The sequence below is a fragment of the Molossus molossus genome, unplaced genomic scaffold, assembly GCF_014108415.1.
Source record: "Molossus molossus isolate mMolMol1 unplaced genomic scaffold, mMolMol1.p scaffold_m16_p_15, whole genome shotgun sequence".
Lineage (NCBI taxonomy): Eukaryota > Metazoa > Chordata > Mammalia > Chiroptera > Molossidae > Molossus > Molossus molossus.
Genome location: NW_023425350.1, coordinates 16867170 through 16885176, shown reverse-complemented (window position 1 = coordinate 16885176; position 18007 = coordinate 16867170). Strand labels below are relative to the sequence as shown.

The window sequence follows — 18007 nt, the reverse complement described above, 5'->3', positions numbered from 1 at the left end:
TAAGGGCATGTACCTTGGCTGCAGTTTGTCCCCAGCCCTGGTTGGGTCATGTGGGTGGCAGCCACTCGATGGTCCCTTTCACGTCAATGTTTCTCTCTCTCCCTCCCACTCTATCTGAATAAAAAATGGAAAAATGTCCTTGGGTGAGGATAAAAAAAAATCAGAAGCTGCAGCTGCAGCAGGAACAGTGGTATAAGGAAAAGTGGTATATGGAGTGCTTAATCCGAGGAAGGCAATGACTACAACAGGGTGCCACAAGAACCCCTTCCCTAGGTGCCAAATCAGGGTTAATCCACAGTAATTACTAATATATCACTAATTAAAGAAGGACTGGAGCAAGTATTGTTAGGTGCTGCATAAACCTGGTTAGGAAGGCTTTCTGGTCTCATTGCTATGGTAAAATATCCATCAAGATGTATTGGTGTGGGAAAAAAAAGATGTCTTAGTGTGAAGGATTACATGCTTTTTCCAGCCATACTGCTAGATATTTGTGTGAACCAGCTTCCCTTAATTAGATTTTTCTTTAATTAGCTCTCGTCAATAAACAGGATCTTCCTCAAACTCCGGATAACCTAGCACCATCTGCCAGAAACTCATACATGAAACCAGGTCAAGAAAAGCACCTTGAGGAAGTGAAAGGAAAACAGCTGCATGATTTATTTCATCTAGCCGAGTCAAATTTCTTTAGAAAAAGCCTCTTTAAGGATATTATCTCAGATTGACTTCGAGAGCTTTCTACTCAGTAAACAACCAATACTAGTTTAACTTCATTCCTTTGGCTAACTCAGAACACAGAGACAAAGTGCTCTTAAGAGTCTTAAAAATAGTGCCAGTGACCAGTAGTTACTTCTATAGTTTTCTCATGAGTGAAAAAGCACTCTAGTTAAACAGCAAGATCAATAAACATTTGGCAGAATGACCTATCGTCTGATGCAGTCCTTACCATTTTAGCTGTGAGTAGAACAACAAGGGAAGAGAAGATAAAGAAAACGTGTATTACGTCAACTTTACTTTTGAAAATGTTTTCTGTGCCCTGGCCGGTTTGGCTCAGTGGAAGAGCATGGCCCAGACCAATGAGTCCCAGGTTTGAACCCAGCCAAGAGCACATGCTTCGGATGCGGTTCGTCCCCAACCCTTGGCAGAGTCGTGGGGGAGGCAACCAGTAGATGTTTCTCTCTCTACCTGAAGATAAATATAGAAAAATATCCTCAGGTGAAGATAAAAAAAGAGCCTGGCCAGTTTAGCTCAGCCGTTAGAGCGTTGGCCCATGGACCAGAGAGTCTCCGGTTCGGTTCCCACTAAGGGTACATACCTTGGTTGCAGTTTGTACCTGCCCCGATTGGGGTTGTGTGGGTGGCAACCAATCTCTCACATCAATGTTTCTCTCTCTCTCTTCCCCACCCCCCTCTCTCTCCCACTCTATCTGAAGATAAATGCAAAAAGTGTCCTCAGGTGAGGACAAAAAAAAGAAAATGTTTTCAGTGAAGAAATACCTCAATAATTAATGAGTTGGCTGAATGCCTCTGTTTTAGGAAAATATATCAAAAGAAAGTTTTTAAATATTTGGATGACTTTCTAGAGTCTTATGCCATCTATTTTCCTAGCAACATCCTAAATTCTAAGATGATAAATAAAATTACTTAATGTTAAATATAACAAGTACTTTAGTTTTAGGTCACCTATTACATTTTCTTACTATATATGCAGTTAATAATACATGAAATGCCTTTTGTAATTAGGATGTGCCATATATTTAAACCTATTTAATAGAACTGGGAATAGTATTTTAAATTAGTATAGATATTTAGGGTAGTTACTTACTTTTTGCACTTATATTGATGGTTAGATCAGTGAATTATTTGAATGCTGAATCCTAGTACAGGACTATAACCCCATAACATCACTCCTCCATGGGAAAATCAACTTTGTTTTCCAGAAATTGTCAATAATGAAAAACTTCAAAATAATTTTCTTGAATTTAGTTTTATTCATATGTAAAATGAATTCCTCTAAATTGGATTAAAAGGGGCTCTCAATGTACCTTTAACTTCTAGCTTTAACAATTTTTCTGTTAAATATGTAGTTTCTTTATTAAACAAGTTTTTGTTGTTAAAAAATAAAGCCTACTTGGATTATAATTTACCCACTGATTTTATTATTGTTCAAATGTATTTTCTACTTCATCATTTTTCTCTCATTACTTCTGCATGTCTTATTCATACGAGTATATGTGCAAATAATAAAACAGCTATTTTAATGCAGAAAACAGGACTTTAGAAAACATGCAGGTACCTCAACCTGAATAATTCAATTCATGAGCTGAAAAGAAACTTGAAAAACATGGTATCCATGATAAATTTGAAGCCCTATTCTCTCTGCATGCAAAAACCCTAGGAAAATATATACCTAAAGCTGATGAGATCTTAGAATCTTACTCTTCTGCTATTAATTCTCCTCTTGCCATTGCTGACCCAATTATCTAATTCAGGAGTGGATAAATTCCATTTTACCTGTTTAGTTTTAATTCCTATCAGATAATGGACCTGGTGTACTGCTTATGGCTGTCCCTTTCAGAGTGAGGCCTCTGAGAGCTTGAAGACTTTAACAGATGAATCATCTGATAAAGGTACCTGAAATCAATACCTGCAAGTGAGCAGCAGCAAGTTGGTCAACTAGATCTCAATCTACTTTTTGTCTGCTTTTAGCAGATGAATGAGGTCTGATTTACAATTTTAAGAATTCACTACAACCTGTTATGTGGAATGTATCCAAGCCAGTAAAAAAGCAGAAGGAAACCAATTAGGAAGCTACTGTAGTCTAGGCAAGAGGTGATGATGGCTCCAACTGGGATGGTAGAAATAGAAGTAAACACAGAGGGGAGAGTAGAATATATAGGATGAAGGGAAGATAAAAAGTTAAGATGAAGCAGAAGAAAAATTTCCAAAGTGCTCCCTTTGAAGAAAGAGGTGAGCAAAGAATATATTTTGTGGTAACTGATTTTTAAAATGAAATATTTTAGACATACAAAAAATATAAAACTATAACAAACTCACTATCCACCCTAAGAAATAGGAACTTCCAAATTCACCTATAGTCCTCTAGGTCCCAGCACTATTCTAAATTTATCATTCCTGTGCATTTTTCATACTATGTTTATGTATATATTAAAATATAAACATAACTATATATACATACTATATATTTATATACATTTATATTTATATATATCCATAAATGGTCTAAAACCTTTTTTGCATGCTTTTAAAATTTATATAAATGGTACATTTGATGTACACTGTAATAACTTGCTTTCCCCGAACATTATTTCTGAGATTAAATTTATATAAATGGTACATTTGATGTACACTGTAATAACTTGCTTTCCCCGAACATTATTTCTGAGATGTATTCATGATGGAAAAGAAGCCCTAATTAGTTTCATTGCTGTACAGTATTGTATTGTATGACTATGTCACAATTCATCCTTTCTTCTGATGATGGACAATTAGGTTACATATTAGAGTAGGCTAACAAAGAGACTCAAGAATGTTTAAGTCTCAATAAGACATTTATTTCTTGCTTATATAATAGTCTGATAGATGTTCCTGGTTGGTAAGTAGTCCTTCATGGGGTGGCTGAGGGCGTCAACTATCCTCAATTTTGTGCTCTACACTCTCCCAGAGCCCCATGATTATCTGCACATAACCCAAGGAAGGGGAAAGCATGGAGGGTACACTCACTTCAAAGTTCTAGCCTGGAAGTGACACACATCACTTCCACTCACATTCCACTGGAGAGAAGTTGGTTGGCTACCCTTTCCCTACAGGGGAAGGGGCATCAAGGTGTGGGAAATGTAGTCTAGCCGTTTGTTCTATAATCCCATAAATTTGCAAGTTGAGAGCAGATTTTGGTGGAAAGCTAGCAGTTTCCACTACATGTTTCCAGTATCTATTATGACCTGTATTGCAGTAATCATTCTTGTATGTCTCCTGGGACACCTGAGCAAGGGGAGTTCCTCTGTGTATACCTAGGAGTGAAACTGCTGAGAGTTAGGGCATATATTTAAATTTGTTAGTTACTGCCAAATTGTTTTCAAAGTGTTTGTACTAGTTCACATTCCAAACCATGCATGAGAGTTCACTGCTCCAAAACCTAGCCATATCTGATATTGTCAAACTTCAGTTTATGTTATTATAATAAATTTTTAAAATAAAACTTAAAAACTCAAATAGTATGATCAGGATAGTCTATACTGAGTCCTGCTGATCTCTGGCCTCAAGAAGGAAAAAAAATGGTGCCCTGGTTGAGAAAAAAAAGTGAGCCGCAGTTGGTTGAGCCTCATACAGTGCACCAAAGAGTTGCAGGTTCTATTCCCAGTCAGGGCACATACCCAGGTTGTGGGTTTGATCTTGGTCAGGGCATGTACAGGAGACAACCGATCAATGTTTCTCTCTCTCTTTCCACCTCTCCCTTCCTCTCTCTAAAATTAATCTTTTTTTATATTTATTTATTCTTTTATCCTCATCCAAGGGCATTTTTCCAATTTTTATTCAGATACAGTGGGAGGGAGAGAGAGGAAGCGAGAGAGAGAAACATCGACGTGAAAGGGAGACATTGAGGGACTGCCTCCCACACGACCCAACCGACCCAACCAGGACCGGGGACAAACTGCAACCGAGGTACGTGCCCTTAACGGGAACAGAACCCGGGACTCTCTGGACCGCAGGCCAACGCTCTAACCGCTGAGCCAAACCAGCCAGGGCTAAAATGAATCTTTTTTAAAAAAGAAGAAAAAAGAAGTGTCTATAAGGGCCCTGTATGAGACTAGGCAAGTTTCCTATACTTAATTCACTTTAATCTCAAATTACTCATTTTAGCCAGCAGATTTTTGGGGCTAAAGAACAACTGAGACAACTGCATTTGGCACTTATTTCAAACTCATTCCCATCTCTAGCCACCTTCTTACCCCCATACACTATCAGCAAGGAGTCAAGCAGCAGGTCAGAGTCAATGAACAAATGGAAACATCAATCTAACTGAGAGTCATTTATTTCTTTTGTCATTGCCAAACAGTTCCCGAGTCTTACTCACCAGAAATTAATATAGCTTCTTCATTTCTCCTCCCTGACAATCCTCATCTACTGAAAGGGCTCTAAGTGCACAACTGCAAATGAAAATGTAGAGTGGATACACCATGTCCTTCACTTGTTTCAAAACAATCATCTAACAGCCCATTAGACATTATCAGGTAGGCATGAGGTACAGAAAAAGAATTTTTCTTTCCAACTCCAGATAAATATTTACATCTGGTGTCTAAGTCTCGGGATTAAAGACAATAGAACACATATAAAAGAGGGGAACAGCAATATTCTCAGAAAATTCAGACAGAGGTTGAGTAAAGGGAGGGATGAGGACTTAGTGGGGTGTAGACTAACAAGTGAGGTCAAGTACAGGAGAGAAAGAACAAGTGCCTTGGCTACCAATCTTAGTGACATTACCAGGAACACTAGGATTCTGTGTCAAAAAATCAGGGGCAACCAATCTGATATTTCTCAGTCCTTAAAACTGAGGGGAAAAACAAACTTCAGGAGGGCACGGATATGAAAGATGAGGCCTCGAGCCACAGGAAAGTGGAGGCCGTATTTATTGCTGCTGCTTCTTTCCAGCCATTTTAATGATTGGAACACACTACTCCTAAGGCTGCTTTTCATGCCTGTGGGTCTAGTTACAATGCTACTTGGGACACATTTCCCAGTAAAATTGATGTAAGGAAATTCTAGCTTTTTCATCCTAAGTCCATTTTCTTTCTTTCAATCCTAAAACCATATTAAGAGAACAAACAGCCTCCATAAAGTTTGTTTCCCAAAGAGACAGGGTAACCTTATTACATGAGTAACATTTCTAGCTTCTAGATTTGTTATAGCACAAATACAAAATGATTAATCAGTATGGTTTTAAAAAATTAATTTGGAATTGTTTTATAAGCTTGATGTAGACTACTAAATCAATGGAGCTTCCAAAAACATTCTACACCCCAGGAAGGAAAGGACAACCAGTTTTCTTAGTCTTGTACAGGGCAAGAGGGGCCTATAGTGGCCTTAAGAGGGAGCTCTTTGGGCAAGAGAAGAGAAAAACAATAAACTCCAATGAGGAATAGCAGGAAACCTACCTTAAAGAGTTTGGGGGAGGGGTTGTCAAAGTGAATAAGTAGGGAAAACAGTAAAATTTATACAGGACGAAAGAGCTGAGAAAGTCATATCTTTACACAAACAGTTGAAAGAGTACATTTCTCTTCACTCAGACCCATGACTCAGTCCTCCCAGCACAGTTCCCCACGACAACAGTATGACATCCACTCTCCTAGGAGCGCTTTCACACTGACTGCCTATTTCCTTCCTCGTTTATGATTAGCCTTTGGGGGCTTTACTTTCTGGGACTGCGCTGGCACTGGCTCCTGCTCTGGTTCTTTACAGGAGGTCGACACTAGCAGTTCCTCATTATTCCTCCTCTGATCCTTCCCTACTCTGAGACTCAGCTCTGCTGACTCAGGAAGCTCGATGCCAGCCTGCTGCCGCCTTCTTAGAGACCGTCTGCTCCTGTGCTGCTGCCTCCGCTTTTCTTCTTCTTGCTGCCGCTGCTTTATCTTCATCAGCTTTTCAAAGCTTTTAGTTGTTGCTGGATTTACAACAAACCAGTCCTGGAGGCAAAATAGAAACAATATCTAGTAAACACAGTGGAGAGCACAAAGAAGGGTGTGAGAAGAATTTTAAAAGGCATGATTAGGCAGAACACAGAATTTTTATTTTTTTATTTTGAAAACTTAAAAACCTTCAGAAAGGTTAGTACTTTAATGAACACCTAGATTTACCATTGTTCACCTTTCTCCTTCCCTTTTCCTTCCTTCCTCCCTCCCTCCCTTCCTTCTTTTTGCTGAACCACTTGCAAGTTAGTTGCAGACATCATGCTACTTCATCTCTAAATACTTCAGCATGTACCTGCCTAAGAACAAGGGTATTCTCCTACATAACTACAATGATCACATTTTGAAATATTAACATGGACACAATACTATTATTATTTAATATAGTCAATATTCCAATTTCCCCAATTGTCTTAATAATGTCGTTTATACTTGTTTCTATGCAGTATTTTAAACAGCATTAAAAACAGGTTGCTCAAAAATATTAGAATACTAGAAAATGAAAGTATAGAGATAGCTGTGAAATACAAATTCCAAAGGTATGAATTCAGCCTGGTTCCCAAATGCCTGATTTAACTGGATTGAATTCCAAAGTCTTTGGTAACCACTTTACTTTCCTTGACAGTCCTAGCTCATAAAAACATACACAAAATCCACCTCTCCTTTGGTGTATGCATGGGGCCCATAGGATTAGAAAAACACTGTGGGGAAAACAGGATCCTCACCTCAGCATGGACAGAGTTGATGTGATACTTAACACCACTCTCTGACACAAATTCTTTTTGACATAGAAGACACTTGTATTTTCCAGCCACAAAGTTTCCCTATTTTAAAGAAAAAGGAATTAGTGGAAAATTCAGGAATACATGCCTGGGTCATGTGTAGGGATTGTTATTGACGAAAAGAAGGGATTCTACTTCAGCAAAGGTAAGGAAGAAAATCCAAAACAGCAATATATTTAGAAAAAACAGCTTGGGCCCTGGCCAGTTTGGCTCAGCGGTTAGAGCGTCGGCCTGTGGTCCAGAGAGACCCGGGTTCGGTTCCCGCTAAGGGCATGTACTTTGGTTGCAGTTTGTCCCCGGCCCTGGTTGGTCGTGCGGGTGGCAGCCACTCGATGTGTCCCTTCACGTCGATGTTTCTCACTCTCTCCCTTCCTCTCTCTCCCTCCCATTCTATCTGTACAAAAAATGGAAAAATATCCTCGGGTGAGGATAAAAAAAAAAAAAAAAAAAAAAAAGCTTGGGCAGACTATCACCACTATAAATCTATCCTAATGTAATTTTATACCAAACCTTCCCACCCTCTTCAACACGACCCGAAATCCTCCTAGTTTTATTGTGACATGTCACATTTCTCTATCTTCCCTTGTTTCTGTCACCTCACTTCCAGGTTCTCTTGGTTCCTCCCCCAAAATGATAAAACTTCGCTCTAGGCACCAAAGTACAATTCTTTCCACTATAATCCTTTGCTGCAAAGAGTGCCTTGGAAATCCAGAATTAGAAGAGTACCATCAATAATACAAAGTTTCAGGACTCAGAAACTAAGATCAAGATGACAGACTCTTAAGCATTCCTGGACAGATCTGGTTTGGATGCCTACAACCCTCTTGTTGCCTTGAACTGAGACTTCTCTCCCCTCCTGAAGCTTCAAGTTTCCATGGTGCTCATTTTGTGTGAAGGGATACTGCTAAAAGGGATTGGAAAGTGGCAGCAAACCCCATGGCTGGTGGGTTGTAGGGCACCTGGGTCAACATGGAAAAGATTCAGTGAGGTGAATGGCTGTTGGCCTAACATCCAGAGATCCCACCTCTGATCTCCAGAAGCCAGTATAGTTCAGATGGGTTTAGAGCAGTGGTTCTCAACCTGTGACCCTTTCACCGGGGTCACCTAAGACCATTCGAAAACACATATTTCCGATAGTGATTCATAACAGTAGCAAAATTACAGTTATGAAGTAGCAACAAAAATAATTTTATGGTTGGGGGTCATCACAACATGAGGAACTGTATTAAAGGGTCACGGCATTAGGAAGGTTGAGAACCAATGGTTTAGAGGAACTTCACTAATCCAGATAAGTACATGTAAGTTGACTCAGAAAGTTTAAGGCCCAATAAGACAAGGTAGGTCCAGTGTGGGAGAGGCTCGGGTAAAAATAAAATCCCCGGTAGGAATTCAGAACTAATATATTTTTCTCCAAATTCTTTCACTGATATGACATATGGCTATGTTGGACTTTTCTTCACTTTGGACATACCCTGGTATCCCATCCAATAACAGATCAAGAGTCTTTGGGACATAAAAAACTAAACCTGCCTCTAAAGATAACAGAAAACAGGATAATTAGCTGTTCACCTAAACTGAATTTTCTGTGTCCGACTATTTTAGAAGTCATGTTAAGATAAATAGTTCAGAAAGTTACAAACCAAAGTACAAGAGCCCAGGTGAGCTTTAAGGCCAGATACACTACTGTAGACAGCCTCACAACCCTGAAAAAAAGAAGAAAAAAATAACATGAAGACTAAACAAAAAAGCATCCTTCTCTCAGCAATCTGGTTGTTAACACTGACCAACCTCACATTTGGAGAAAGAAGTCCAATAAATTGTACCATAACCAAACAGGGAAAGAATTCACATGCAAGCCATAAAAACAAGAAGGAAGACCAACAAAAGGTAAAAAAAAAAAGAGGTAAACAAGTTGTTTACAAAAGCTTAACATATTCTCTTCCCTGGTACATTTTCTGATACTTAGAGAAACACAGAAAATTAGTTAGATTTTTTAAAAATTTGCTTTCCTTAGTACAAATATGTCTTCTATTTCTTACATATCTACTCCTCCACAAAGTACTGTATATATAGCTAGGTTAGACTAAAGATGGCTGGAAATTCTCTGCCATTCTTCCCATCAAGAAGCGGAGTCTGGGCCTGGCTGGTTTGGTTCAGCTGTTGGCCCTCAGACCAGAGTCTCAGATTTGATTCTCAGTCAAGGGTATGTACCTAAGTTGCAGGTTCGATTCCCAACCCTGGTCAGAGTCATTCGGGGTGAAACCAATCAATGTGTCTCTCTCACTGATATTTCTCTCTCTCTTTCTCCCTTCCTCCCTCCCACTCTATCTAAAAATCAATGGAAAAGTATCCTTGGGTGAGGATTTAAAAAAAAGAAGTGGAGTCTGTTTACCCTCTCCTTAAGTCTGGGTTAGCTCTGTGATTCCTTTGACCAATAGAATATCATGGAAAGATGCTGAAAAAATTCTGAAACTAGGCCTTAAGAGATCTTCAGCTTCCACTTTCATGTTCTTAGAATACTCTCTGAAATGTCAGTCACCATGTACCCCACGGGTAATGCAACTACTGTGCTAAGGAAAGAGGCAATGTGGAGAGCCAAGCTCACAGCTCAACTAGCTGCACAGAAGCCTTCTTGGACATTCAGGTCCCATCTGAGTTTCCAGCTGAATGCAACCTATGAGTGACCCCAGCTGATGCCATGTACAGCAGAACCACTCTGAGCCCTGACAAAATTATTTACAGAATTGTGAACAAATAAAATAACTGATATTGTAAGCCACGAAGGTTCAGGCTCTTTGTCACAAAGGAATAAATAACAGAAACAACATCAGATGCCCAATAAACATTTGCTGAATAAATAAATGAGAAAGAACCACCTGGTTAGGACACTCAATGCGATGATACTTCTTGATATCTGACTTCCATTTATGTAGTACTTCCTGGCTGAAGGTAGGTAGCCCAGGGCGAGTATATTTTAACTACAAGACAAAAAAGATTTTATTGAAGGAATCCAACTTCCAAAACACCCTGAAAGTTTCACACCCAACTCTTCAGGTTATGTGATTCTGAAGTTCCACAGTATATTTTCATTAAAAAAAAAAAGTAATATATAAGACCCTTAAAAGTTCCTGAAAATGTAAGTATAATTGTCTTTTGTTTAGTCTTAGAATAGTTTGATTTTTAACAGAGGGCAGGAGACTTTCAGATATAATTCTTCATCTACAATTAGAAAAACAAAAAGCCAGTGACAGAGCATTATACAATTAAAATATGCGTTACAAAAAAGAGAGAGGGGGATAAAAAATTTCACTAAAAATATAATACATATTATATGTATACATATTATGAAAAGTACATATATACACATATAATATATTCAATAGAAATATATGTAGATGGATAAATGGCTAGAAGGTTATAAGTAACAATGTCAACAGTAGTATTCTCTGGGTGGTAGAATTTTGAGGATTTTAGTGTTGTTTTTCCCTGCTTATCTACATTTCTCATTTTTCTTCAATCCTAACACACACAAAATTAAGGCTTGACAAGGATGTAAGAAAACTGGGAATAAAACACATAATCTTTGTTTACACTGCAAGAGTAGAATTATTCCTAGCACTTCCTTTCACATACTTTGACATAAATCAGTCTCTTCTTACAACTATAACTATAGCTCCCAGAAAAGAGATAGCCCCATACAGAGAGTTCTTACAAAGTCCACCATGGCTAACAGTTGTATCTCTGGTGAGTAAATATTCCTCCTGTTTAAAAAATGGAAGTGTCTAAAAAAACGTTGATTCTCTGAGACAGAAAAACAGAGGTAATCGGGGAAGGAAGGCAGGTAGCCTAAAGAAACTCTGGTAAAGTTGTAAAAGAAATAGGAGCACAGCCCTGGCAGGTTTGGCTCAACGGTTGGAGCATGGGCCTATGGACCAGAGAGTCCTGGGTTCGGTTCCTGCTAGGGACACATACCAAAAAATAAATAAATTAAAAAGATAGAAAATAAAAAGAAGAATCCCTAATCATAAAATATATATAAAATAAATTGAATTAAAAAAAAAGAAAGAAACAGGAGCACAGAGATGGCTTTATTTATAAGCATTTCCCCTCCTCTGCAGTTGTATATATGGGTCCATCTAAAATCTTTTTCTGTCGATAGGGGAATATTTATATAAAGTATTCATATAATAAACTATCATATTTATGAAGCTATAAAAAAAATAGAATAATCTCAATAAACATACTTAGAGTGATTTCCAGGAATATACTTTTAAGTAAAATAAAGCATAATTGTTTAAAAGTATTTATAGTAAGCCCTGGACGGTTTGGCTCAGAGGTTAGAGCGTCGGCCTGTGGTCCAGAGAGACCTGGGTTCGGTTTCCACTAAGGGCATGTATCTCAGTTGCAGTCTGTCCCCGGCCCTGCTTGGGTTGTGCAGGAGGCAGCCACTCGGTGTGTACCTTTCACGTCAATGTTTCCTCTCTCTTTCTCCTTCCCATTCTATCTGAATAAAAAATGGAAAAATGTCCTCGGGTGAGGATAAAAATATATACATATAAATAAAAGTATCTATAGTAAAAAGAGTATATAAGAAAATACTCATGTAGCTCTGATCATCCATCCAATAAAAATACAGGAAGCATAAACCAGAAACTCCTGAGCCTGGTTATCTCTGGGGGCAGTGGGGTAGGAACAGAGTGGAAATAAAAGGGGACTTGGAACAGGAAAGTTGCAAAGAAGGGCAGTGACACTTCTCTGGGAAGACCTTTTTGTATAGGTCTGACTTTTAGAACTATGGTAATGTTTCACATACCACAAAATAAATAAATAGCTTAAATTAAATAGGATTTGAGGAAATACAAAATTAAAGAGTGACATGTGAACCTAAATATTACACATGAGGAAACAGAATGACTGAGATGGGTGATAAAAACCAACCTAAATAACTGGAAAATAGTGTTTTGACTATATACTGTAAGGATAAAGATGAAAAGAACTATACACAAATATTGTTCTTCAGTTAGTAAATTTGTTTTTTACAGGCATATGGGTTAACAGTTCTGAAACTATTTTATGTTATACTAGGACTGAACAAAGTAAATATACAGTAGACAACAAGAGCCAAATTTCTCACCATTGGAGAATGGAGTTACAAATTAGGAAAGAGAAAGGCAAGAATGAAACTTGTGTGCTGGATTGAAATTAATGGTATCATGGCTTTAAATATATATACAAGTGTGGGCAAAAGTAGGTTTACAATTGTAATACAAATAAATAATAATAATACAGGAATAAACTTGTGTTCATGTACCCACAACTATAAACCTATTTTTGCCCACCGAAATGAATATGAAGACCCTGGCTGGTTTGGCTCAGTGGTTAGAGTGTTGGCCTGTGGACCAAAGAGGCACAGGTTCAATTTTGGTCAAGGGTACATGCCTCAGTTGCAGTTTGGTCCCTGGTCGGGGTCATGCGGGAAGCAACCAGTTGATATGTCTCCCTTACATCGATGTTTGTTTGTTTCTCTCTCTTCTCTCTCTCTCCCTCCCTACCTCCCTCTTTCTTCCACTGTATCTGAAGATAAATGGAAAAGGAAAAAGTATCCTCGGGTGAATATTTAAAATAAACAAATAAACAGTGTGTGTATGCATCCATGAAAACACATACATATATATCCTAGCTCTATTTACCAACAAGGCCCAGAAGCATGACATGCCAGTGAAATGAATATGCCTGACACTCAAATCTCGGTTTCCAAATATATTCTCCAATAAAAGGAACCAGAATTCCTTTAAGAAATGATTGTTTCCAAGGCTAGGGCAGGAAAACTGCAAGATGCGCCTACAGTATCTCATGGTGTCAGAGGGTAAAAAAGAGCTTAGAAAAGATAGGGGAATATCAAAAAGGTACAGGAGCTCACTGGACGGTCAAATCTGGGACAATTTGAGCAGCAAAATAATAACAGCATTAGATCATAGGCCACAGAATAAAATAATTATCCGTGAGTCCATACTAATATAAAATAATAGGAGAAAAGAACAGAGCTATCTCACAACAGAATTGTAGAAGAAATGTTGAAAACAAAACAAACAAACAAAAAATCATCATTAAGCAAATACCACAGTAATAATTGCTACAAGCATGAATCATTGATGGATGCTAAAGTGGGTAAAAGTATGATAAAACACAGGTTAGTTATGTAGTCTCAACCTCCCCACAAAATATTCATTTATTATAAAGGGGAAAATTGTAATTTTGCCATGGAAAAAGTGGACAAAACAACCTAATCAAGTGTTTAGCATTTACCGAAGCTAAATATAAATGACTACATGTGAACTAACAAAGTGGAAACACACTAGACAAGGATTAAGCAAAAAACTAATTTGGGGATTTAGATGCCCTCTGGGAGTAGTCCAAAATTAAGAGGCTTCTTGAAGGAGCTTCTGAAACATACTGCTTCTCTAGGACCTACATGAATCAAAACACTGGAGCTGGATCAGATGTACTCCGCCTCCAAGGATAAAGAAGCAATACTGTTTATTATGTACTCACTTAAGTGCATTTACTTTTCTGTATGTAATAAGCACAGTATCAGACATAATCCTTCAAAATTAATACAAGTTTCTACCTTACCTTCCGATCATCAGGTATTAGATCCTGAAGAACCTTCCTCTTAGGCCATTCCTTGGCCAGTTCCACAGAGGCCAGCTCCTGCAGGTGGTATACAGCTATTTTGGCAGAACGCCTCTGAACTCGGCCCCCACTCTTTGGCTCCAGGCTCATCTCTTTTAAGCACTCTGGCTGTCCTGACTCTGGAAAGATCTGCAAAAATGAAACATTGCAAAACACAACCTGGCTTCCATCAGAGCCAGTGATTAAAGGCGTTCCTTTCTGCTCTAAGTATCGAGTTCTTTATTACCTTGCTAATCACTATCATAAAGCTCCACCATCTTAATGTACGTTTTACCTCACACTACACATAAAAAGTAACTCCAAATGGATAATAGCCCTAAAAGTAAACAATATGACTTCTAGAAGAAACTGAATGAGAAATTTTTGTGATCCTAGGTATAATTTTTAAAAATTTACTTTTCAGTTATAATTAACATACAATATATTAGGGAAGTGATGGTTTTTGATGAGTCAACTCAGTTGTAGTCATCAGTTATTCAAACACAAATGTAGGTGCTGATGTGAAGGTATTTTGCAGATCTAATTAGTCTATAATCAGTTGATTTTAAGCAAGTAAGAGAGATGTGACAGAAGAAGAGGCAGGAGAGATCCAAAGAACGAGATAGCCCAGCCGGTATGGGTCAGTTGGTTGGGCATCATCTTATGTACCAGGAGGTTGCCGGTTTGATTCCAGGTCAGGGTACATACCAGGGTTGTGGCTCAATCCCCCGTGAGGGTTGTGCAGGAGGCAGCCGGTTGACGTTTCTCTCTCATTGATGTTTCTATCTCCCTCTCCCTTCATCTCTCTGAAATCAGTAAAAACATATTTAAAAAAAAGAATGAGTTAAACTCAATACTGTTGTTGAAAATGAAGGGGACTGCCCTGGCCAGTTTGGCTCAACAGTTAGAGTGTTGGCCTGCGGTCCAGAGAGACCCGGGTTCGGTTCCCGCTAAGGGCACTTACCTCAGTTGCAGTTTATCCCTGGCCCTGGTTGGGTCATGCGGGTGGCAGCCACTTGATGTGTCCCTTTCACATCGATGTTTCTCTCTCTCTCTCCCTCCCACTCTATCTGAACAAAAAATGAAAATATATCCTCGGGTGAGGATAAGAGAAAATGAAGGGGACCATGAACCAGGGAACGTAGGTGGCCTTTAGAAGCTGAGAGCAACTCCTGGTCTATAGCAAGTAAGAGAATGATGTTCCACAACTGCATGGAACTGAATTCTTGAACAATCATAAGGAGCCTAGAAACAGATTCTCCCTTCAAGCCTACAGAAAGAAATGGCCCTAATGAAACTGTGATTCCACCTAGGCAAGGCTCTACGCAGGGGAGCAAGCTGAAATGTCCTGTACCTGGACTTCTAGCCTAATTGTGAAATAATATAGTTGTGTTGTTTAAGCCAGTAGTTTTGTGGTGGTATTTTTTACAGCAGCAAAAGAAAATTATACTTTGGGTTGGGGAAAAATATCGTAGATACAACTAAAGCATTATCCATTAAAAAAAAAAAAAAAAAAGATAAATTGAACTTGATCAGCCCTGGCCGGTTTGGCTCAGCAGTTGGAGCATTGGCCTGTGGTCCAGAGAGACTCGGGTTCAATTCCCGCTATGGGCGTGTACCTCAGTTGCAGTTTGTCCCTGGCCCCGGTTGGTCGTGCAGGTAGCAGCCACTCAATGTGTCCCTTTCACGTCAATGTTTCTCTCTCTCTCTCTTCCTCCCACTCTATCTAAACAAAAGAAAAAATGTCCTCGGATGAGGATTAAAAAAAAAAAATTTGAACTTGATCAAAATTAAGAACTCTGCTCTTTGAAGAGCACTATAAAAAATTAAAAGACACTACAGACTGTGTGAAAATATTTGCAAAACATATCTGATAAAAGACTTGTGTCTGGAATATGTAAAAAACTCTGAATATGTTCAAAACTTAATAGTAAGTCAATAAAAACTCCAATAATAAAATGGGCAAAGGATTTTCTTAAAATTTTTACTTACTGATTTGAGAGAGAGAGAGAGAGAGAGAGAGAGGGAGAGAGAGATAGAAACATCAGTGAGAGAGAACATCGACTGCTGCCTCCTGCATGCCCCCCAGTGGGCATCAGGCCTACAACCTGGGCATGTGCCCTGACCGGAAATCGAACCGGCTACCTCCTGGTACATGGGTCGACGTTCAACCACTGAGCCACACCAGCCGGACTGGACAAAGGATTTTAACAGACACTTTACTAAAGACTGACACTGCCAATAATTACATGAAAAGACAGTCAACATCATCAATCATCAGGGAAATGCAAATTTAAACCACAGTAAAATACCACTACAGACCTATCAGAATGAATTTTTAAAATGAAACTGACAATTGCAAGTGCTGAGAAGGATGCAAAGCAACTGGAATGCTCATCCTTTGCTGGTGAGAAGACAAAATGGCACAGCCAGTTTGGAAAACAGTTTGCCAGTTTCTTATAAAGTTAAACATACATTTATCATATGACCTAGTAATCTCATTCCTCAGCATGTACCCTAAATAAATTAAAACTTATTTTCATACAATAACTGTAAAGTGAATGTTTATAGACCAAAGAGTCACAGGTTCGATTCTGGTAAAGGGCATATACCTCAGTTGCGGTTCAGTCCCCGGCCCTGGTGGGGGTTGCGCGGGAGGCAACCAGTCAATGTGTCTCTCTCACATTGATGTCTCTCTCCCCCTCCCACTCCATCTGAAGATAAATGGGAAAAAAATATCCTTGGGTGAGGATTTAAAATAAATAAATGAAGTGAATGTTTATAGCATCTTTATTCATAATTGCCCCAAAATGGAAATAACTAAACGTTCTTCAATTAGTAAATGGATAAACAAATTGTGTGACATCCATATAATGGAATCCTAGACAGAAATAAAGAGGAACAAACTTATGATACATGCCAACAAAAAAATGAATCTCAAAATGCATTATGCTAAGTGAAAGAAGCAAGACTCAAAAGTTTACATATTATATGATTATATTTACATGACATAAAATTTACATTATAAAAAGCAAAACTATAGCCCTGGCCAGTTTTGCTCAGCGGTAAGAATGTCAGCCCACGGACTGGCGAGTCCTGGATTTGGTTCCCGCTAAGGGCACGTACCTCGGTTGCAGTTTGTCCCCGGCCCCAATGGGGTTGTGTGGGTGGCAGCCAGTCGATGTATATCTCTCTCAATATAGATGTCCCCCCCCCCCACTGGCTCTATCTGAAGATAAATCCAAAAATGTCCTCGGGTGAGGATAAAAAAAAAAAAGCAAAACTATAAAGGCAAAAAATAGATCAGTGGTTTCCAGGGGTTGGGAATGGCAAGAATTACAAAGGGATACAAAGGAATTTGGGGGGAATTATTAAATTGTTCTATATCTTGATTATAGTAGTTGTTACCTGACTGTATGTAATTTTCAAAACTTTAATAACTATATGTAAATGTTAATTAACATAGAAATTATATCTTGAAACTTAACTCTAAAAAAAACATGAGGTAGGGATAGCGTAGAAATGTAATCAGGAACAAAAAAGTCAAGACAAAAAAATTATAATATAGAAGATAGCTGGACAGATTCCATAAAATTTCTAGCTGAGGGAGAATGCCTTAAGCTTTAAAAATATAATAATGGCCTGGCCAGTGTGGCTCAGTGGTTGAGCATCGACCCATGCACCAAGAGGTCACCAGTTCAATTCCCGGTCAAGGCAAATGCCCAGGTTGTGGGCCCAATCCCCAGTGACGGGCATGCACCAGGCAGCCAATCAATGTTCTCTCTCATCAATGTTTCTATCTCTCTCTCATTCTCCCTTCCTCTCTCTCTAAAATATCAATAAAGAAATATAT

General features: G+C 38.7%; 1 protein-coding gene across 3 annotated transcripts in view; it reads right to left on the bottom strand.

Annotated features, from left to right (window-relative positions):
- Nucleotides 1-5007: 5007 nt before the first annotated feature.
- The window catches only part of ZNF512 (zinc finger protein 512), a 32694-nt gene continuing 19694 nt past the window's right edge, over nt 5008-18007 (bottom strand). For all 3 annotated transcript variants that reach the window (XM_036263226.1, XM_036263227.1, XM_036263228.1), the window contains 5 exons: nt 14116-14304; nt 10359-10460; nt 9123-9185; nt 7426-7524; nt 5008-6697 (listed from right to left, as the gene is read on the bottom strand). In XM_036263226.1, the coding sequence (XP_036119119.1) occupies nt 6386-6697; nt 7426-7524; nt 9123-9185; nt 10359-10460; nt 14116-14304 (765 nt within the window). In that variant the 3' untranslated portion in view covers nt 5008-6385. The remainder of the gene's footprint in view (nt 6698-7425; nt 7525-9122; nt 9186-10358; nt 10461-14115; nt 14305-18007) is intronic.